Genomic DNA, 23,948 nt, shown 5'->3' on the forward strand with positions numbered 1-23,948 from the left:
AAACATGATTTTCCATGAACAGATAGTAAGCATTCAAATAGAGAGCTTATGGAACCACTCTGAAGTTGTTTCTGCTAGGTCTAAAAAATGAAACAAAATTAAAACCCCTCCAGAAAACAAGTGTTATTCTACCTTATTTGAAGCTCTGAGCTATGATTGTCAATTATTGGGACATATTTTAAAAGCTACATTCTAAACATTTCCATAGACAAAGCAAGTTCACAAACAGATTCACTTCTCAGGTGGTTGTTTATTGTTGCTGCTTAAAAGATAAAACCATTCCTTGTACAGAAGGACAGTTCATAATCAATGTAGAATCTGTTGTCTACCAAGGAATCTTGTGCCTTCAACCAGATGTAGCAATGGTCCCAGGATCTACACAGTCTGCATCAGAGTTTGAATTATAGTTTATTTCAGCCTCAACCATATACACACATGTATATAGCATAACATCCTATACAAATTTGCAAGCCATCAAACTCATCCACCATCCATTCTTTCTACCCCCTAAGGGTGTCAGATTCAGAAGAGCCTCCAGGGTGGAATCAAATCACAGAAAGCAGGGGAAGGGCAGTGTTTCAACGAGACCTGCCTCAAGATCATCCAAAGGAATCACTTCAAACTCATGCACTCAAGTTTGATTGGTATTAATTCCTCAGCCTATTTGGTTAATGTTGAAATTAAAAGAAATATGCAGCCTCCTCAAAACACATTTCCTTAAAAGAATAAAAGATTGCCAGAAGGAAATTTAGTCACTTGTGCTTTCTAAAGAAAATGATCTTTCCTTGAATTACTGAGGGTTTTCATGTGAAAATAAATGTAATTCAGAGTTGTTATATTCCATGATAAAAAAAAAATCACAAACATAGGCAAATGTAAACCTCTCTCTCATCTTATTCTGTAATGTGCTGAAATCACACAGGGGTAAAAAAGAAGTATGAACATATTTCCCTAAGGATAATTCTTCCATATAGACCTACATTGCACTTACACTTTTTTTTGGTAAATATTTTGAATGTGTATGATCAATTTCTGTCACTTATCCAACACCTAGAAGTGCCTGACAATGTTCGAACATGAATTTCTGGATTGATTTCAGAAACAGTGACTGGTAACTGTATCTACAAATGGCTGATCTATTTTGATGTGAGCTTAATTAGTGCTGCATATGAAACTCCAAATGTCACAATCTAGGAGTTTTCAAATGTTAATTATTAGACTGATTTAGTTAACTTGTTCTAAAATGAAATTTGAATTTAATTTGATGTGGGTATTAAATTCATTTATAATAAATTCTTTTTTTAAGATAAAGGGATTTCATAAAATCTGTTATGATTTTAGTGTGTGGATGAAAACTATATGAAAATGCCACACGTAATAGATGTTTTGATGTTAAACCTGAGCTACACATATGAAGGGGAGGGTTGGGCTGTCCAGTTAGGATGTCTGTTCTTGAAGTCCAAGCCGCTGCTTGATGAAGTTGGAGATTAGAAGCTGAGGCCGTTGCTGGTACTCCACCAGGACATCATGGGGCAAGTTGATCTGGTCACAGTCAAGTCTGTCAAGAAGTGTCACACAGACCACAGCAGCTGGAAGAGCAAGTAACAAGATGACTGACACAAATGAGTGTATTTCTTTTTATGAAAACATTAGCCAAACATCCCAACATCCACAGTACATGTACTTTGTGTTGTACTCTTTAATTTAGAAACAAATCCAGGAACTCCCTTTTTTTTTTGACAGGCAGAGTGGACAGTGAGAGAGAGAGAGACAGAGACAGAGAGAAAGGTCTTCCTTTGCTGTTGGTTCACCCTCCAATGGCCGCCACGGCCGGTGCACCGCGCTGATCTGAAGCCAGAAGCCAGGTGCTTCTCCTGGTCTCGCATGGGGTGCAGGGCCCAAGCACTTGAGCCATCCTCCACTACCTTCCCGGGCCACAGCAGAGAGCTGGCCTGGAAGAGGGGCAACCGGGACAGAATCTGGCGCCCTGACCGGGACTAGAACCCAGTGTGCCGGAGCCGCAGGAGGAGGATTAGCCTATTGAGCCGCGGCGCCAGCCCAGGAACTCTCTTGTCTTCTGTAATTTCTATTTCTATACAAGTCCCCCAATCATTTCATTTAAATAGGATAACTGAACTTACCATGGACACACCTCCTTTCCCTTTCCTCCATAATTGATTAGATTAAGGCTCAGGAAAGCATTATGTCGAAGAAAGAACAAGGAGGGATATTTGCCATCCAAGACACACAACCTTCAGCCTTTTATCCTATTTCATTCCTAGAGAAGGCTCTTCCTATTTAAGGCTATAACTGGAGTGCTAGCCATTATTCCTGAGGTGACATTTTACATTTTGGTGCATTTGAGTTTGCCTGCTGCAACACTTGCTGAAGAGGAAACTAAATAAAGGAGATAGGGAATGCTGAGCCAGGAAATACCCACAGAGGTGAGCATTGATCTTCATGAAAATTGATAAGGAAAATATGAAATAAAAAGCTTAAACATGAAAATCAGCTCCACGAAAGAGCAAATGGATTAACAATTTCTTTAAAAAATGGAATAGGATCTTATGAAAAATAAGAAGATAGGGGAAAAGGAACAAAACCTTTTCTAAAAAAATGAAATTCTCATGATTGAAACATTGCCAGGAGGGTAGTGTCTGGCCTGTTGCATTAAAGCTAGAGAGAAAAATTGGGTTCCATATATTTGTCAGTCTCACATCAGATCTGTGATTTCAAGGGATATGATTATTCACATTGAAATTGGTTGCAACTACTTGTACTTGATCCTCGTGGGGTAATCTTCATCATTTTCAGAAGAATTTCAGTGCATGTGGGAATTAGGTGTGTCTACATTAACAAGGTTTGAGATTATGAAGATTGAGTTGGACATGAGCATAATAGTTCCTTATTTTACATCACTCCTACTTTAGGCTTTTTTGTATGTTCTGGATTTGGGGAGAAGTGTAGTACAGTTATAATAGTACATGCTATCCTTGACTCTATTTTTGATTGAGATAATTGCACATATTCATGGGATATGACGTGATGTTTTGACATACACATACATTGTGTAAATATTCAATCAAGCTCATTAACTGATCCATCTCTTTATCTACTTATAATTTTTTTGGTCGGTGAGAACCATTAAAATCTACTCTTCTAGAGATTCTGTAATATATGTTATTAGTAACTGGAGTTACCATGCTGTACAATTGTCTCTAAAACTTATTCCTCTTAACTGAAACTGTACCATTTGGCCAACATCTCCCCATACCCTCAGCTTGCCCACCTAGTCCCTGATGACCACTATTCTACTCTCTAATTCTATGAATTTGACTTCTTTAGAATCCAGATATCAGTGAAATCAAGCAGTACTTATTATTTTGTGCTTGGTTTATTTCACATAATGCCCCCAGGTTCATCCATGTTGTAACAGATAACAGATTTTTTTCTTTTTAAAGACTGAGGAGCATTCTATTGTGCACATGAGTACATGTCATATTTTGTTTATCCATTTATTCATTGATGGGCATTTGGATTGATTTCATGTCTTGACTATTTTGAATAATGCTACAATGGATAGGAGGGCATACTTCCCTTGACATACTGATTTAAATTCTGTTGGAAACATAAGGGTATTCAAAAACTTCATGAAAACTGGAATTAAAAGATATGTTATTTGGGTACCAAAATAATTAAAATCCTGCATAGTTTTTTTTTCTTTTAATAGCACACATTTTCCACAAACTTTTTGAAGACCTCTAATGAACTCAGAAGTGAGCTAACTTTATCATATACTAGTTCTATTTTTAGTTATTTGAAGAAGTTCCATATAGTTTTCCACAATGGGCGTATTAATTCCCACCAATAGCATGCAAGGGTTCCCTTGTTCCCTGTTTTTCCATACTTGTTAGCATTCATTCTTTTTAAAACAGCCATTTTAACAGGTGTGAGATGACACCTCATTGTTGTTTTAATTTGCATTTCCTTGGTGATTAGTGATATTGAACATTTTTTTTGACAGGTAGAGTTATAGACAGTGAGAGAGACAGAGAGAAAGGTCTTCCTTCCATTGGTTCACTCCCCAAATGGCCGCTAAGGCTGGTGCTGCATCGGTCCGAAGCCAGGAGCCAGGCGCCTCCTCCGGTTCTCCCATGTGGGTGCAGGGGCCCAAGCACTTGGGACATCCTCCACTGCCTTCCCAGGCCACAGCAAAGAGCTGGACTGGAAGAGGAGCAATCGGGACTAGAACCCGGTGTCCATAGGGGATGCAGGCACCGCAGGCGGAGGATTAACCAAGTGAGCCACAGTACCGGCCCCAATATTGAACATTTTTACATATATATATTGGCTTGTGTATGTTTTCTTTTGAGAAATGTCTATTCAATTCATTCACTTATTTGTTAATTGGGCTATTTGCTTTCTTAATATTGAGTTGTTTGGATTCCTTATGTAATTTGGATATCTCATAACCTTATCAAATAGATGTTTTACAAATATTTTCTCCTAATTGTGTTATCTTTTTGTTTGGTTTAGTTTTTGCTACACTGTGGGCATTTATGATGTTATTTAATCCTCATAGCTGTGCCATGAACTAGGTATTGTTTTTGTTCCTTTTTGACAGATGATGAAATGAGGGTTTAGAGAGGTCAAACAAATGGCCCAGTATGACACACTTGTAAACAGCCAATCAATTCCCTGCTTCCTAAAGTGCTGAGGCGAGTTGTCCCTTCCATCCACTCTTCCCCTGTGCGGGTACATGGTGAACCCTTAGGCAACCCTGCTCTGCCCTGTCGGTCAAACTGACCCTCTTGTTCAGTGAAGTGAAAAGCAATGAACATATTCGACTTGAGCTGAGTCAAGTATTTCATCAGTAGGACCCTATTTACTTAAAATTCACTGGGTTGTAAAAGCAACTTGGCTGAAACAGGTAAACAAGCAAATGGAAGAGCTGGAAACTTCCCTGTGCCTTTCAAGTTAATGATCAGCAAGTCTGTGAAGCCTGACATGGGCTGGCAGTGCAGGGAGAGTTGAAAGTCCTCCTTTAATCCGTCACTTGGCAGAGGATGCTAGGAAACCAAAGCTCTGTACTTGTCACTTTACCGTTCTTCCTGGATTTCCAGGGCAATGCCCAAGGTGGAAAAGAACAGGTCAGAGCTATCTCAGTGGTGTTTTCTTGACCCTGTAGAACCCATTAACAAGCAGATTATGATAATCTTGTCACCTCAAATTATTATTTCCATGAGCAATTAAAAGGGACTAATTACCCAAAACAGTTTGTCGAAATTAAGCCTGACAGCTTTGTGACCATAATCCTCAGATTAGGCAGGGAAGATGGCTCCTGGGGAGGGAGGGACACTTAGTGACCCAGCTGTCACCAGGAGGCTGTTTCCTAACTGATCTGAGGCTGCAGTGCAGTGGGGACTCACAGATCTCAACATGGAGAGTAAAGAGCTGCACCAGAAATACACAGTGATTCACAGCACTTGGGCATCAATTATAGGCTCCTGGAGAATCTGCTGAAAGTCTTAATTGGAATCTCCTTGCACACACACATACATACACACACACAGCACATGGAACTATACACACAAAATACGTGTGTATAATTTCAGGGGTCCAACAGCCCCTAAAAGCCTTATCCATGAGTCCTATTGACTGCCACGTCAACCTTACTTCTCTGATTCAGAATGAACTCTGATTAAGGTTTTCCCATGAAAAGGGTAGCAAAGTTGACCACTAATACCCCATGCACAGCAGAAGCCCTTGGGAAGTGGGAAAGCAGCAAAGTTAGCTTCAGAGTTCTCAGCCTGGTCTATCGGCTCCTCTTCCAGGTTTCCTTGACTCTTTTAATACTTAGCCCCCATTGCCTCTCAAGGGTTTGAGCTTATTAAGCAAATACCATTTTTGCTCTCTCTGTGCCTACTGTATAAATCATAGAAATTATTTTTAATCAACAACCCAGAAACTTTGTACCATACAGCTCTCTCCAGAGACACTAATGTCAGACTTGGCTGCATATCACAAACCAGGTTAAGAAAATTTATATTTAAAGGGGTGAGACAAGACTAAGTGTCACAAAAACAATGTTCCTTTTGGATTGGTGTTTCTCAGAATATGTACCCCTGACCACCTGTATCAGAAACAATGGCTAATTTTTTTTCAAGTTCTGAAATTGCATTGCAGATAAGCAAAACTATAATGAGGGGTGGAGGTTGGGAGAGGCCAGTAAACCTGACTAAAAAATAAATCCAGTTAAATCGTTTTCACACTAATGGTTGGGAACTATTGCTTTAAAGATTTTAAACTATTGCTGGGTAAAATCATGTTAGCAGAACTGTACATACCCAAACCCTAACTCATTAAGTCCTCCAAGAATTGCTGAATTAGACACAATCACGATTTCATATTATATCCCTCAAAGAATTAATGTTAATCCTATATCTGTTGTAAAACTATTACTACAGACACTGCCTATTATAATATCACTGATAACTTCATTATTTAGCATAAAGTATAACATTTAGATAAAGTTTTTATGATGAACTATAAATGCTCACATAAAAGAGGGCTGTAGAACTCCAAGTGTGTTCATTTTCATCATGGCCTCCATGAAACCCAGAGCTAGATCTAAGAATCTAGTATTGCAGTCTTGGGTAACTTCTTTAATATTGAGATCTCCCCATGCACATTCTCAAACAAATGCCTCTTATTCTTGTTCTCTTTTTCTACATGATGTGATTATGCCTTCCTCTTTGATGGAATTCTGCCTCTAATGCTTTTTTTAGATGGAGGGGAGTACAAGTCATCTTTCCATAGATAAATACGTGACATTTTCCTGCCTGGTGGAGTAGTGGAGGAACATCTCTGTTCTAGTCCATCTCAGTTTCAAAGTGTGTTACCTTAGGAAAGTCTGTTACATCTCTGGGCCTGATTTCATTCTCTGAGAAAAGAGCAGGATAGATCTCAAATCTCCTCAAGCTCACAGCTTCCAATCTGTGGTCTTCACATCATCTTGTCATGCAAGCATGACTGTGGTCTCATCTCTAGGAGGTTCAGCTGCAACCATGGGCACTTGAGATTCTGATAGATGCTGGATCCCAACCAGAGGACTCATGAGAGGCAGAAGATGGATCCTGATGTTCTGGGAATGGCATGGAGACTTAGACAGGAGGAACCCAGAAGCCTCACTGGGGTCATAGCAGGGGAGTGGTGAATCACATGTGAAACAACCACACAAGGAGACCCAAGATGGCTGAATAGTGAGAAGCCACACTGACCTCAACCACTAAAAGATAACAAAAAAACAAAGGAAGTACCATGTTCCCATGTGAATGACTGACAGAAATACTCAGCTAACAAGTGACAGAACAGAGACCCTGGGACAGTGCGGAAAGGGAATATAAAGGTGGATATGCTGGCCGTGCTGCCAGCCAATCCTGCACCTATGCAGCTGGCTGCTGCCTGGGAAATGCCATCTTCCCCAGATGAGGTAGGAAGAAGTTGCCATTGTGCCCTGACAGCAGCACCTTTAATTGAAGGAAAATTCCACAGTCCCCAGCGACTTCAAGTCCAGCCTTAGGAGCTTACTGGTGTCTGAGCAGTTACTTTGCTCCAAAAAGTGAAGACATATTGCCTCCCTCACCTCTCACTTTCCCCAAAGTTTCAGTCCCAATTGGATGTGGCACAGTCCATGTTGAAATATGCTCTGACTCAGCAGATAGCACCCAATCATTCTGCTACCAGAAGTGACCAGAGCCAGAATCAAGGCAAGTTACAAAGCTGAGAGCACACCCCTGCATCTTACAACTGTGAGAGCCCTGGGCATATGTGCCAGAGTTGTGCTCACTCACTCTACATAATCCAGGGGGGTTTCCCCTCAACTTCTGGGGCTAGCACCAGCAGCAGTCCATGAAAAATCCAGACCCAATCTGAAGAAGTTCCCTCTACATCTCCTAACTCACAGTGCTGGAAGTCCCAAGCACAAACCACAGCATCACCCTTGCATGCTGTATAAGAACTGGAGGTACTTCCATCTGTGCCTTAAGAACTGAGATAATAGTATTATAATCTTGGAAGTAGTTCGCAATCACTTGCAATATCTAGAGTGCTCTACCTCATCACTGTGTTTTAGACAGGTGGTCCCCATCATCCCCAACACCTGTTTCTACCCTGGGAGATCTGGGTAATGACCCCACTGTATCTTGCAACACCAGGACTGTAACAATCAGCACTAATTTCCTCAACCCCACTGGAATTTACCTGGTGGTACCTAGGGAAGAACTTGACTGAATTCTACCTCTCCAGACCCACCCATACCTGCCAGTGCAAAATCTCCTGCATACCTTATATTCACCCTGTAGGACTAGAGCAGAATTCATTTCACATCCTCTAGGCCTGGGACTATGGCTTTTGGTGTTATAAGCCTCAGCCCTAGTTGCACTCTTCTAGCAGGACCTGGGGAAGGTTCTATCTACATCACACAGTCCTAGAACCACAGCTTTTTGTTCTACAAGCCCCAGCAACACTCAGACGTGCCAGTGGGATGAGGAAAGTGCATCAGTATCAAGAGTAAGGCCCTGTCTATAACAAGGCCTAGTGTAACTGACACTCTAAACTCTCAGGTCTGAAGATATACATGTTAAGAAGCCCACATTCACCTTAAAGTTATATTTCCACCCCTAGAAACTACTGTAGTGTTACTTATAGACACAGCTTACATTGATTAAAGCAAAAGAAACCACTCAGAGCTTACATTTCTGGGCTCACCTGGAATCAAAGCCAAAGCAGGCCAGCGCCACCGGCACATCGGGTTCTAGTCCCGGTCAGGTGCCGGATTCAGTCCTGGTTGCCCCTCTTCCAGGCCAGCTCTCTGTTATGGTCCAGAAGTGCAGTGGAGGATGGCCCAAGTGCTTGGGCCCTGCACCCGCATGGGAGAACAGGAGAAGCACCTATCTCCTGGCTTCAGATCAGCGCAGTGCGCTGGCCAAAGTGGCCATTGGGGGGTGAACCAATGGCAAAGGAAGACCTTTCTCTCTGTCTCTTTCTCTCACTGTCCACTCTGCCTGTCCAAAAAAAAAAAAAAAAAAAAAAAAAGCCAAAGCAGTAAGTCAAGTGATGCTTTCCATTTCATCTAAACCATAAACTTTTCCAATAAAATCTACTCCACAAAGAAGTATTTATTACATCAGATGTGTGGAAATCAACATAGGGACATAGGAAATGTGAAGAAGCAAAGTAGTATGATACCACCAAAAGAACATAATTGTTCTCCAGAAATGGATTCAAACCTGAAGGAGTTCTACAAAATGCTAGAAATAGAATTCAAAAATAGCGACTGTAAGGAAACTCAATGTGATGCAGGAGAATACAGACAGACAGCTTAAAGAAATGAGGAACACTATAGGTGACAGGAATGAAACATTCACTAATGAGATCAAAATCATTAAGAAAACCAAACAAATTTTGGAGGTGAAATCTTCAATCGATGAAATAAAAGAAACAACTGAGAACTTCAACAAGTGAATAGACTATGTAGAATAAAAGAATTTCTGAACTGGAGGACAGGGCTTTTGAAGTAACCCAACCAGACAAAAATAAAGAGAAAATAATTTGAAAGAACAAAGAAAGCCTATGTGAAATATGGTATACCATTAAATGACCAAATATTCACATTTTTAGGATTCCTGAATGAGAAGAAAAAGAGAAGTTGTAAAGGATCTACTAAATGAAACAATAGTTGAAAACTTCCCAAATCTTAAACTAGGCATGGACATCCAGAAGTAGAAAGCTCAAAAGACCCCAAGAAGACTCAATGAAAAAAGATCTTCTCCAAGGCATATTGTAGTCAAACTGTCAAAAGTTACGGACAAGGAAAGAATTCTAAACAAAGTAAAAGAAAAGCATCAAGTTGCACGTAAAGGAAAACCAGTTAGAATAACAACAGATTTCTCAGCAGAAACCCTACAAGCCAGAAGAGAGTGGGATGATATATTCAAGATCTTAAAGGGGGGGGGGGTACTTCCAACCAAGAGTACTATATCTAGCAAAGTTAGTTATCCTTTAGAAATGAGGGAGAAATAAGGTTTTTCCCAGATAAACAAAACTAAGAGAATTCACCACCAACAGACCAGCCTTACAAGAAATTCTGAAGAGTTCCACATTGGAAGTAATCATGAAAACACATGATACTACCAAATTCACTAACATAGCAAGTACAATAAGTAACCAGCCAACAGAATGGCAGATGTTAGTTCATATAAATGAATACTAACCTTGAAGATAAAAGGATTAAATGCACCAGCCAAGAGACTTAGGTTGACTAAATGGCTAGAAACCAAGACCCAACTCTATGCTGCCTGAAAGAAACTCACTTCACAAATAAAGATTCACACAGACTGAAAGTGAAAGGTTGGGTAAATATATATCAGGCAAATAGAAACTAAAATGAAAAGGAGTATTTACACTTATATCAGATAAACAGACTTTAAATCAAAAACAATAAAAGAGACAAATGACATTATAAGGCGACAAAAGGATAAATTCAATAAGAAGATATAATAACCATAAATATCTTCCCGACACATGAGCATCCAGATATATTAAAAAAATACTATTAGACCTAAAGGGAGAGGTAGACTCCAATTCAATCATAGTGGGAGACTTCAATACCCCAGAGTAATCAATGGGTCATCCAGACAGCAAATCAACAAAAGATATAGCAAAGTTGAATCACACTATTGAGCAAATGGGCCCAACAGATATTTACAAAACATTTTACCAAACAGATAAAGTACGCACATTCTTCTTATCAATACATGGAACATCCTCTAGGATATACCATATGATAGGCCACAAGTCAAGTCTCATTAAATGTAAAATGATTTAAATTATATATTGCATCTTCTCATGCCACAAAAGAATGAAGCTAGCAATGAACACCAACAACAATAGAGCACTTACAATACATGGAAATTAAGAACCATGCTACTGAATGACCAATGGGTCATTGAAGAAATTAGAAAGGAAAGAAAAAACTTTCTTTAATAAATGAATCATATCAAAACCCAGTGAATACAGCAAAAGCAGTATTAAGAGGAAAGTTTATAGCATTAAGTGTTTACATTAAAAAATAGAAAGATTTCAAGTCAGTGGGCGGAGCCAAGATGGCGGAATAGTGAGGGCGCGCACCGATAGTCCGGGAAAATTTAGTTTAATAAAAGGGGAGTTACGGTAGCCTCAGAAAAAAGAACCAGGAAAATATTGCAGACAAAACTCTTCTGGATCCAGTGGGCGTGAATCGGAGGACCTACTGGGAGAACAAGGTCGCCCACCGCGCGCGAAAGCCGAACCGCAGGACCGAGCCGCGGGACTGAGCCGCGGAAGCCGAGCCGCGGGACTGAGCTGCGCAAGCTGCAGGGTCTGCGCGCAAGTGCTCGAAGGGGAGTGCAACAGCGGGGAGACTTGGGAAGTCCAGGGCTCCGAGTCCACACATCGGCGCTGGAAGGGGAGCAGACCTGCGTGGAGAGCGTGGGAGCCCACAGTTCGGGACATCAGCGGCAGACTCAACACACCAGCGCTGGAACGCGAGGTGAGCCGAACCTCAATAACCCGAGACACCGGCAGGCAAGCGGAGAGAGGAGACTAGAGGGAACGACCCCCGGGGCGGGGGGGACTTCACCAAGCTAACTGGAAGAGAGAGAGAGGGAAAAAAAAAAAAGGTGACTGGTATGGACACGGGTTTCTCTCTCTCCGCTCACCTCTCAAGGGCGAGCAAGACAAAGAGCAGGCGCCATCTTGGACATACGTCATAAGCAGAGCGACCTCAGGTCTGCACCGGCCCTGAGCCTAGCAGAAAAACCTGACTCTGGGTGGGGCGAATTAACAGGAGATTAGGACTTAGTAAATTTATGGTGCTACTGAACTGAGACTGTGAAAAAAGAGACGGTGGGGGAGAGAACTCACGGAATTCACGTGAGCACTCTCCAGAGACGCTACAATTCCGTAACTTTGGCAACCCAGTGGGAGACTGAAGGAGAATTTGAGCCCACTCTAAGGGCCGAACAGATTCCCTGTGTGGTCCTTGGGAAAGAGCTTCTGATCTCTGGCTCCTGTGGGTATATCATTTGCCTGCTAACTACCTCCAACTTTGTTCAGCTGTGCAGAATTACTTCCCTGTTGAATCAAAAAAAAAGAGAGAGAGAGAGAGAGAGAGAGAGAGAGAGAGAGAGAGGTTTACCACGCCTAACCTGGGAGTGTCACCTTTGGCACACCAAACAGAGCTCTCAGGCCACACCCATCTCAAGCCCTAAGGCTCCATCAAAAACAGATAGTCCACTTAATCTAGAGTCATAGTATAACAAGAAAAAGCACCACAGTGAAGAAACCAAATATCTCCAATATGACAAATAACAAACGCACAAACCAAGGTAATAAAAACAAGGAAGTCACCATGAAGCCCTCAAATGAAAAAGACACCCCAATTCAAGATTATGAGGATGATGACATAGAAGAAATGCAAGAAGCAGATCTCAAAAAATTGATAAGAACATTAAGAAGTTCTCAAAAACAAATTCTTGAACTACAGAAATCCTTAATGGACAAGATAGAAAATCTCTCTCGTGAAAATGAAATATTAAGGAGGAATCAAAATGAAATGAAACAACTAGTACAACAGGAAACTGGGATAGTGACTGAAGTGAAGAATTCAATAGATCAAATGAAAAACACAATAGAGAGCCTTACAAACAGAATGGGAGAAGCAGAAGAGAGAATATCGGACTTAGAAGACAGAGAACAGGAAAGGATTCAGTCAGACCAAAGAAAAGAAGAGGAAATTAGGAATCTAAAACATATTGTCGGGAATCTTCAGGATACTATTAAAAAACCCAACATTCGGGTTCTAGGAGTTCCTGAAGGCATGGAGAGGGAGAAAGGATTAGAAGGCCTTTTTAGTGAGATATTAGCAGAAAATTTCCCAGGTTTGGAGAAGGACAGAGAAATCCTAGTACAGGAAGCTCACAGAACCCCTAATAAACACGACCAAAAGAGACCCTCACCACGGCACGTTGTAATTAAACTCTCCACAGTGAAACATAAAGAAAAGATCCTAAAATGTGCAAGAGAGAAACGTCAGATTACTCTCAGAGGATCTCCAATCAGACTCACAGCTGACTTCTCATCAGAAACTCTACAAGCTAGGAGGGAATGGCAAGATATAGCCCAGGTACTAAGAGAGAACAACTGCCAGCCCAGAATATTATATCCTGCAAAGCTATCATTTGTGAATGAAGGTGAAATAAAGACTTTTCATAACAAACAGAAATTGAAAGAATTTGTTGCCACTCGTCCAGCCCTGCAAAAGATGCTTAAAGATGTGTTACACACAGAAACAAAGAAACACGGTCATCAATATGAAAGAAGGTAAAGGAAGGAAACCAAGGAAGGAAAGCTCACAGCAAAAGATCACAGGGAATTCAAAGCATATATTAGAACTTATCTTTGGCAAATGGCAGGGCAAAGTTACCACTTATCATTAGTCACATTGAACGTGAATGGCCTGAACTGTCCAGTTAAAAGACACCGTTTGGCTGATTGGGTTAAAAAACAAAACCCATCTATTTGCTGCTTACAAGAAGCACATCTTTCCAACAAAGATCCATACAGACTAAAAGTGAAAGGCTGGAAAAAGATATACCATGCCAACAGAAATGAAAAAAGAGCAGGCGTAGCCATCTTAATATCAGACACCATAAACTTTACCACAAAAACCATTAAGAGAGACAAAGAGGGACACTACATAATGATTAAGGGATCAATTCAACAGGAAGATATAACAATTATCAATGTATATGCACCTAACTACAGGGCACCGGTTTATCTAAAAGATTTGTTAACGGACTTAAAGGGAGACTTAGACCCCAATACAATAGTACTGGGGGACTTCAATACTCCACTCTCAGAAATAGACAGATCAATAGGACAGAAGATCAATAAGGATACAGTAGATTTAAACGACACTATAGCCCAAATGGATCTAACAGATATATACAGAACTTTCAATCCTACAGCTAAAGATTATACATTCTTCTCAGCAGTACATGGAACCTTCTCTAGGATTGACCACATACTAGGCCATAAAGCAAGTCTCAGCAAATTCAAAAGAATTAGAATCATACCATGCAGCTTCTCAGACCATAAAGGAATAAAGTTGGAAATGAACAACTCAGGAATCCCTAGAGCATACGCAAACACATGGAGATTGAACAACATGCTCCTGAATGAACAATGGGTCATAGAAGAAATCAAAAGAGAAATCAAAAACTTTCTGGAAGTAAATGAGGATAACAGCACAACATACCAAAACTTATGGGACGCAGCAAAAGCAGTGTTAAGAGGAAAGTTTATATCAATAGGTGCCTACATCAAGAAATTGGAAAGGCACCAAATAGATGAGCTTTCTATTCACCTCAAGGATCTAGAAAACTTACAGCAAACCAGACCCAAATCTAGTAGGAGAAGAGAAATAATTAAAATCAGAGAAGAAATCAACAGGATTGAATCAAGAAAAACATTACAAAAAATCAGCCAAACGAGGAGCTGGTTTTTTGAAAAAATAAACAAAATTGACACCCCATTGGCCCAACTAACTAAAAAAAGAAGAGAAAAGACCCAAATCAATAAAATCAGAGATGAAAAAGGAAATGTAACAACAGACACCACAGAAATAAAAAGAATCATCAGAAATTACTACAAGGACTTGTAGGCCAGCAAACAGGGAAACCTATCAGAAATGGATAGATTCCTGGACACATGCAACCTACCTAAATTGAACCAGGAAGACATCAAAAACCTAAACAGACCCATAACTGAGACAGAAATTGAAACAGTAATAAAGGCCCTCCCAACAAAGAAAAGCCCAGGACCAGATGGATTCACTGCTGAATTCTACCAGACATTTAAAGAAGAACTAACTCCAATTCTTCTCAAACTATTCAGAACAATTGAAGAAGAGGGAATCCTCCCAAATTCTTTCTATGAAGCCAGCATCACCTTAATTCCTAAGCCAGAAAAAGATGCAGCATTGAAAGAGAATTACAGAGCAGTATTCCTGATGAACATAGATGCAAAAATCCTCAATAAAATTCTCGCCAATAGAATGCAACAACACATCAGAAAGATCATCCACCCAGACCAAGTGGGATTTATCCCTGGTATGCAGGGATGGTTTAATGTGCGCAAGACAATCAATGTGATACACCACATTAACAGACTGCAGAAGAAAAACCATATGATTCTCTCAATAGATGCCGAGAAAGCATTTGATAAAATACAACACCCGTTCATGATGAAAACTCTAAGCAAACTGGGTTTGGAAGGAACATTCCTCAATACAATCAAAGCAATCTATGAAAAACCCACAGCCAACATCCTATTGAATGGGGAAAAGTTGGAAGCATTTCCACTGAGAACTGGGACCAGACAGGGATGTCCACTCTCACCACTGCTATTCAATATAGTTCTGGAGGTTCTAGCCAGAGCTATTAGGCAAGAAAAAGAAATTAAAGGGATACAAATTGGGAAGGAAGAACTCAAACTATCCCTCTTTGCAGATGACATGATTCTTTATTTAGGGGACCCAAAGAACTCTACTAAGAGACTATTGGAACTCATAGAAGAGTTTGGCAAAGTAGCAGGGTATAAAATCAATGCACAAAAATCAACAGCCTTTGTATACACAGACAATGCCATGGCTGAGGAAGAAATTCTAAGATCAATCCCATTCACAATAGCTACAAAAACAATCAAATACCTTGGAATAAACTTAACCAAGGACGTTAAAGATCTCTACGATGAAAATTACAAAACCTTAAAGAAAGAAATAGAAGAGGATACCAAGAAATGGAAAAATCTTCCATGCTCATGGATTGGGAGAATCAATATCATCAAAATGTCCATTCTTCCAAAAGCAATTTATAGATTCAATGCAATACCAATCAAGATACCGAAGACCTTCTTCTCAGATCTGGAAAAATTGGTGCTGAAATTTATATGGAGGCACAAGAGACCTCGAATAGCTAAAGCAATCTTGTACAACAAAAACAAAGCCGGAGGCATCACAATACCAGATTTCAGGACATACTACAGGGCAGTTGTAATCAAAACAGCATGGTACTGGTACAGAAACAGAAGGATAGACCAATGGAACAGAATTGAAACACCAGAAATCAATGCAAACATCTACAGCCAACTTATATTTGATCAAGGATCTAAAACTAATTCCTGGAGCAAGGACAGTCTATTCAATAAATGGTGCTGGGAAAATTGGATTTCCACGTGCAGAATCATGAAGCAAGACTCCTACCTTACACCTTACACAAAAATCCACTCAACATGGATTAAAGACCTAAATCTACGACCTGACACCATCAAGTTACTAGAGAACATTGGAGAAACCCTTCAAGATATTGGCACAGGCAAAGAGTTTCTGGAAAAGACCCGGGAGGCACAGGCAGTCAAAGCCAAAATTAACTATTGGGATTGCATCAAATTGAGAAGTTTCTGTACTGCAAAAGAAACAGTCAGGAGAGTGAAGAGACAACCGTCAGAATGGGAAAAAATATTTGCAAACTATGCAACAGATAAAGGGTTAATAACCAGAATCTACAAAGAGATCAAGAAACTCCACAAAAACAAAACCAACAACCCAATTAAGAGATGGGCCAAGGACCTCAATAGACATTTTTCAAAAGAGGAAATCCAAATGGCCAACAGGCACATGAAAAAATGTTCAAGGTCATTAGCAATCAGGGAAATGCAAATCAAAACCACAATGAGGTTCCACCTCACCCCGGTTAGAATGGCTCACATTCAGAAATCTACCAACAACAGATGCTGGCGAGGATGTGGGGAAAAAGGGACACTAACCCACTGTTGGTGGGAATGCAAACTGGTCAAGCCACTATGGAAATCAGTCTGGAGATTCCTCAGAAACCTGAAGATAACCCTACCGTTCGACCCAGCCATCCCACTCCTTGGAATTTACCCAAAGGAATTTAAATTGGCAAACAAAAAAGCGGTCTGCAGCCTAATGTTTATTGCAGCACAATTCACAATAGCCAAGACCTGGAACCAACCTAAATGCCCATCAATGGTAGACTGGATAAAGAAATTATGGGATATGTACTCTTTAGAATACTATACTGCAGTAAGAAACAATGAAATCCAGTCATTTGCAACAAAATGGAGGAATCTGGAACACATCATGCTGAGTGAAATAAGCCAGTCCCAAAGGGACAAATACCATATGTTCTCCCTGATCGGTGACAACTGACTGAACACCAAAAAGGAAACTTGTTGAAGTGAAAGGGACACTATGGGAAACGGTGACTTGATCAGCATAGCCCTGACTGTTAATGAACAACTTAATACATTATCCCTCTTAGTAGTTTTTTTGTCTGTTCTACTTAATATGACTGATTTAATTCTGTAATTAATACACAGTTATTCTTAAGTGTTGAAATTTAACTGAAATGTGATCCCTGTTAAACATAATAGTAGGAATAAGAGAGGGAAGAGATATATAATTTGGGACATGCTCAAGCTGACTTGCCCCAAATGGTAGAGTTAGAAACATACCAGGGGACTCCAATTTAATCCCATCAAGGTGGCATGTACCAATGCCATCTCACTATTCCAAGTGATCAATTTCAGTTCGCAATTGATCATAATGAAAGGACTAAGAGTCAAAGGGAGCACATAAGCAAGTCTAGTACCTGCTAACACTAACCGATAGAATAAATAAAGGGGAGAGTGATCCAACATGGGAAGTGAGATACTCAGCAGACTCATAGAATGGCAGATGCCCTAAATAGCACTCTGGCCTCAGAATCAGCCCTAAAGGCATTCAGATCTGGCTGAAAAGCCCATGAGAGTATTTCAGGCATGGAAAGCCAAGACACTCTGGCAAAAGATCTCTGTGAGTGAGATCTCAGTGGAAAGAACAGGTCTTCAAAGAAGGAGGTACCTTTCTCTGAAGGGAGGAGAGAACCTCCACTTTGACTATGACCTTGTCTAAACAAGATAAGAGTCGGAGAACTCAAGGGGCTTCCATAGCCTTGGAAACTCATGACTGGAGCATAGGGAGATTACTGATGCCATAGACAGGAGTGTCAATTGGTAAAGTCAACAACAGGAGTCACTGTGCACTTACTCCTCATGTAGGATCTCTGTCCTTAATGTGCTGTGCATTGAGATTTAATGCTATAACGAGTACTCAAATAATATATTTCACTTTGTGTTTCTATGGGGGTTCAAACTGTTGAAATCTTTACTTAATGCATACTAAACTGATCCTCTGTAAAAAAAAAAAAAAAAAAAAAAAAAAAAAAAAAAAAAAGAAACTATCAACTCCCAACTTGACTCTCACTGGGATTAAACATGACAATAGGTCTGATCTGATTTCATCATCATTAAAAAAAATCATCTATTATTTTTCACTTTATGTTTCTGTGTGGGAGCAAACTGTTGAAATCCTTACTTAATGTATACTAAGCTGATCTTCTGTATATTAAGATAATCGAAAATGAATCTTGATGTGAATGGAAGGGGAGAGGGAGTGGGAAAGGGGAGGGTTGTGGGTGGGAGGGACGGTATGGGGGGGAAGCCATAGTAATCCATTATTCGTACTTTGGAAACGTATATTCATTAAATAAAAGTTAAAAAAAAAAAAAAAAAGAAAGATTTCAAGTCAGTGATCTAGTGCACCTCAAAGAACTAGAGAAACAATAACAAATCAAACCGAACTTAGGATGAAGTGAGAAATAATAATGATTGGGGCTGGCACTGTGGCATACTGGGTAAAGCACCGCCTGCAGTGCCATCATTCCATTTGGGTACCAATTCAAGTCCTGGATGCTCCATTTCCAATACAGCTCTCTGCCATGGCTTGAGAAAGCAGTAGAAGTTGGCCCAAGTCTCTGTGCCCCTGCACCTGCGTGGGGGACCTGGAGGAAGCTCGTGGCTCCAGGCTTCAGATCACTACAGCTCCGACCCTTGCACCCAGTTTGGGAGCAAAACATTGGATGGAAGACCTGTCTGTCTGTCTGTCTCGTTCTCTCTCTCTCCTCTCTCTATGTAACTCTTTCAAATAAATAAATAAATCTTTTAAAAAAGGAGAAATAATAATGATCAGAGAAGAAAGAAATGAAATTAAAGTTAAAACTCAAAACAATATGAAGGGTCTATAAACAAAAAGCATGTGTTTTGAAAATAGACAAATCCTTAGCCAGGCTCACTACAAAAAAATAAAAGAGAGAGAGAAAAAAAAGATAAATAAAATTAGAGGTATAAAATGAAATATTTCAATTGACACCAATGGACTACGAAAGATCAAAAGATTGTTTTTGTAGCTATTGTGAATGGGATTGATCTTAGCAGTTCTTCCTCAGCCATGGCATTGCCTGTGTATACAAAGGCTGTTGATTTTTGTGCATTGATTTTATACCCTGCTACTTTGCCAAACTCTTCTATGAGTTCCAATAGTCTCCTAGTAGAGTTCTTTGGGTCCCCTAAATTAAGAATCATATCATCTGCAAAGAGGGATAGTTTGAGTTCTTCCTTCCCAATTTGTATCCCTTTAATTTCTTTTTCTTGCCTAATAGCTCAGGCTAGAACTTCCAGAACTATATTGAATAGCAGTGGTGAGAGTGGGCATCCCTGTCTGGTCCCAGTTCTCAGTGGAAATGCTTCCAACTTTTCCCCATTGAGGATGTTGGCTGTGGGTTTTTCATAGATTGCTTTGATTGTATTGAGGAATGTTCCTTCCAAACCCAGTTTGCTTAGAGTTTTCATCATAAAAGGGTGTTGTATTTTATCAAATGCTTTCTCGGCATCTATTGAGATAATCATATGGTTTTTCTTCTGCAGTCTGTTAATGTGGTGTATCACATTGATTGTCTTGCGCACATTAAACCATCCCTGCATACCGGGGTAAATCCCACTTGGTCTGGGTGGATGATCTTTCTGATGTGTTGTTGCATTCTATTGGCGAGAATTTTATTGAGGATTTTTGCATCTATGTTCATCAGGAATACTGCTCTGTAATTCTCTTTCAATGCTGCATCTTTTTCTGGCTTAGGAATTAAGGTGATGCTGGCTTCATAGAAAGAATTTGGGAGGACTCCCATTTTTTCAATTGCTCTGAATAGTTTGAGAAGAATTGGAGTCAGTTCTTCTTTAAATGTCTGGTAGAATTCAGCAGTGAATCCATCTGGTCCTGGGCTTTTCTTTGTTGGGAGGGCCTTTATTACTGATTCAATTTCTGTCTCAGTTATGGGTCTGTTTAGGTTTTTGATGTCTTCCTGGTTCAATTTAGGTAGGTTGCATGTGTCCAGGAATCTATCCATTTCTGATAGGTTTCCCTGTTTGCTGGCCTACAAGTCCTTGTAGTAATTTCTGATGATTCTTTTTATTTCTGTGGTGTCTGTTGTTATGTTTCCTTTTTCATCTCTGATTTTATTGATTTGGGTCTTTTCTCTTCTTTTTTTAGTTAGTTGGGCCAATGGGGTGTCAATTTTGTTTATTTTTTCAAAAAACCAGCTCCTTGTCTGGGTGATTTTTTTGTAATTTTTTTTTTTGGATTCAATCCTGTTGATTTCTGCTCTGATTTTAATTATTTCTCTTCTCCTACTAGATTTGGGTCTGGTTTGCTGTAGGTTTTCTAGATCCTTGAGGTGAATTGAAAGCTCATCTATTTGGTGCCTTTCCAATTTCTTGATGTAGGCACCTATTGATATAAACTTTCCTCTTAACACTGCTTTTGCTGCGTCCCATAAGTTTTGGTATGTTGTGCTGTTATCCTCATTTACTTCCAGAAAATTTTTGATTTCTCTTTTAATTTCTTCCATGACCCATTGTTCATTCAGGAGCATGTTGTTCAATCTCCATGTGTTTGCGTATGCTCTAGGGATTCCTGAGTTGCTAATTTCCAACTTCATTCCTTTATGGTCTGAGTAGCTGCATGGTATGATTCTAATTGTTTTGAATTTGCTGAGACTTGCTTTATGGCCTAGTATGTGGTCAATCCTAGAGAAGGTTCCATGTACTGCTGAGAAGAATGTAAAATCTTTAGCTGTAGGATTGAAAGTTCTGCATATATCTGTTAGATCCATTTGGGCTATAATGTCTTTAGATCAAGTGTAGTATCTGTTCTTATCAGTTTAAATCTACTGTATCCTTGTTGATCTTCTGTCCTGTTGATCTGTCTATTTCTGAGTGTGGAGTATTGAAGTCCCCCAGTACTATTGTATTGGGGTCTAAGTCTCCCTTTAAGTCCCTTAACAAATCTTTTAGATAAACCGGTGCCCTGTAGTTAGGTGCATATACATTGATAATTGTTATATCTTCCTGTTGAATTGATCCCTTAATCATTATATAGTGTCACTCTTTGTCTCTCTTAACGGTTTTTGTGGTAAAGTTTATGTTGTCCGATATTAAGATGGCTACGCCCGCTCTTTTTTCATTTCTGTTGGCATTGTATATCTTTTTCCAGCCTTTCATCTTCAGTATGTATGGATCTTTGTTGGAAAGATATGTTTCTTGTAAGCAGCAAATAGATGGGTTTTGTTCCATAACCAAATCAGCCAATCGGTGTCACTTAACCAAGGATGTTAAAGATCTCTATGATGAAAATTACAAAACCTTACAGAAAGAAATAGAAGAGAATACCAAGAAATGGAAAAATCTTCCATGCTCATGGATTGGAAGAATCAATATCATCAAAATGTCCATTCCCCCAAAAGCAATGTATAGATTCAATGCAATACCAATCAAGATACCGAAGACCTTCTTCTCAGATCTGGAAAAAATGGTGCTGAAATTCATATGGAGACACAGGAGACTTCGAATAGCTAAAGCAATCTTGTACAACAAAAACAAAGCTGGAGGCATCACAATACCAGATTTCAGGACATACTACAGGGCAGTTGTAATCAAAACAGCATGGTACTGGTACAGAAACAGATGGATAGACCAATGGAATAGAATTGAAACACCAGAAATCAATGCAAACATCTACAGCCAACTCATATTTGATCAAGGATCCAAAACCAATCCCTAGAGTAAGGACAGTCTTTTCAGTAAATGGTGCTGGGAATATTGGATTTCCACGTACAGAATCATGAAGCAAGACCCCTACCTTTCACCTTACACAAAAATTCACTCAACATGGATTAAAGACTTAAATCTATGACCTGACACCATCAAATTATTAGAGAGCATTGGAAAAACCCTGCAAGATATAGGTACCGGCAATGACTTCTCGGAAGAGACCCCAGAAGCACAGGCAGTTGTCGCTCCCCGTCTTCATGGGGGAACGACACTAAACCCTGCCTAGGCTTCATATCCGAGTCACGGCACCATTATGTCGCTCCCCCTCTTCGTGGAGGAACAACACAGGACCCTGCGCTGTTCTTTCGTCTGCTCGGCCCTCCCCGGGTTTGCTGCTGGTTCTTCCCGGGTTGGCTACTATCCCTTCCACCTCCGTGGAAGGGCAGTTCCCCCTGGCCACATTCCCCACTTCCGCAGGGGAGCGGCACACCGCCGGCCGGCTCTTCTCGGGGGCTGCACAGGTGTTCCTTCAGCTACATGTTCCCCTTAGATGTTCCTGGTGCATGCCGTCTCTCTCCTCCTTTATAGTCCTCCTCTGCCAATCCTAACTCGGCTGCCCACATGCCGAGTACGCTGCTCTCCAATCAGGAGCAAGTCCTACAGTTTATTGGTTGAACTGGAGGCAGCTGTGCGGAAGCTGTTTACTTCTCTCCCAGCGCCATATTGTGGAAGAGCAGATGCATAGAATAAGTCTTAATTCCAGTAACTCAGTCTAGTCCGGTTTGCTCCCCACAGGCAGTCAAAGCCAAAATTAACATTTGGGATTGCATCAAATTGAGAAGTTTCTGTGCTGCAAAAGAAACAGTCAGGAAAGTGAAGAGACAACAGACAGAATGGGAAAATATATTTGCAAACTGTGCAACTGATAAAGGGTTAATAACCAGAATCTACAAAGAAATCAAGAAACTCCACAACATCAAAGCAAACAACCCACTTAAGAGATGGGCCAAGGATATCAATAGACATTTTTCAAAAGAGGAAATCCAAATGGCCAACAGGCACATGAAAAAATGTTCAAGATCACTGGCAATCAGGGAAATGCAAATCAAAACCACATGAGGTTTCACCTCACCCCAGTTAGAATGGCTCACATTCAGAAATCTACCAACAATAGATGATGGAGAGGATGTGGGGAAAAAGGGACACTAACCCACTGTTGGTGGGAATGCAAACTGGTTAAGCCACTATGGAAGTCAGTTTGGAGATTCCTCAGAAACCTGAATATAACCCTACCATTCAACCCAGCCATCCCACTGCTTGGAATTTACCCAAAGGAAATTAAATTGGCAAACAAGGAGGTACCTTTCTCCTATGGGAGGAGAGAACTTCCACTTTGACTATGACCTTATCTAAATAAGATCAGAGTTGGTGAACTCAAAAGGCTTTCATAGCCTTGGCAACCCATGACAAGAGCCTTGGGTGATTACAGATGCCATAAACAAGAGTGTCAATCATTAAATCAACAACAGGAGTCACTGTGCACTTACTCCCAGTAGAATTTCTGTCCTTAATGTGTTGTGTTATGTGATTTAATGGTATAACTAGTACTCAGGCAGTACTTTACATTTTGTGTATCTGTGTGGGTGCAAACTGTTGAAATCTTTACTTAGTATATACTAAATTGATCTTCTATATATAAAGATAATTGAAAATGAATCTTGATGTGAATGGGATGGGAGGGTTACGGGTGGAAGAGAGGTTATGGGAGGGAAACAGCCACTGTAATCCAAAAGCTGTACTTTGGAAATCTATATTTATTAAATAAAAGTTTAAAAAAGAAA

General features: G+C 40.2%; 1 protein-coding gene across 1 annotated transcript in view; it reads right to left on the reverse strand.

Moving 5' to 3' along the window:
• Positions 1-230: 230 nt before the first annotated feature.
• The window catches only part of UPP2 (uridine phosphorylase 2), a 65,464-nt gene continuing 41,746 nt past the window's right edge, over positions 231-23,948 (reverse strand). The window contains exon 7 of the mRNA XM_008258604.5: positions 231-1,589. Within this exon, the coding sequence (XP_008256826.2) occupies positions 1,438-1,589 (152 nt within the window). The 3' untranslated portion in view covers positions 231-1,437. The remainder of the gene's footprint in view (positions 1,590-23,948) is intronic.

The sequence above is a fragment of the Oryctolagus cuniculus genome, chromosome 3 (genome assembly GCF_051225735.1).
Source record: "Oryctolagus cuniculus isolate XC-2025 breed Fujian yellow rabbit chromosome 3, ASM5122573v1, whole genome shotgun sequence".
NCBI lineage: Eukaryota > Metazoa > Chordata > Mammalia > Lagomorpha > Leporidae > Oryctolagus > Oryctolagus cuniculus.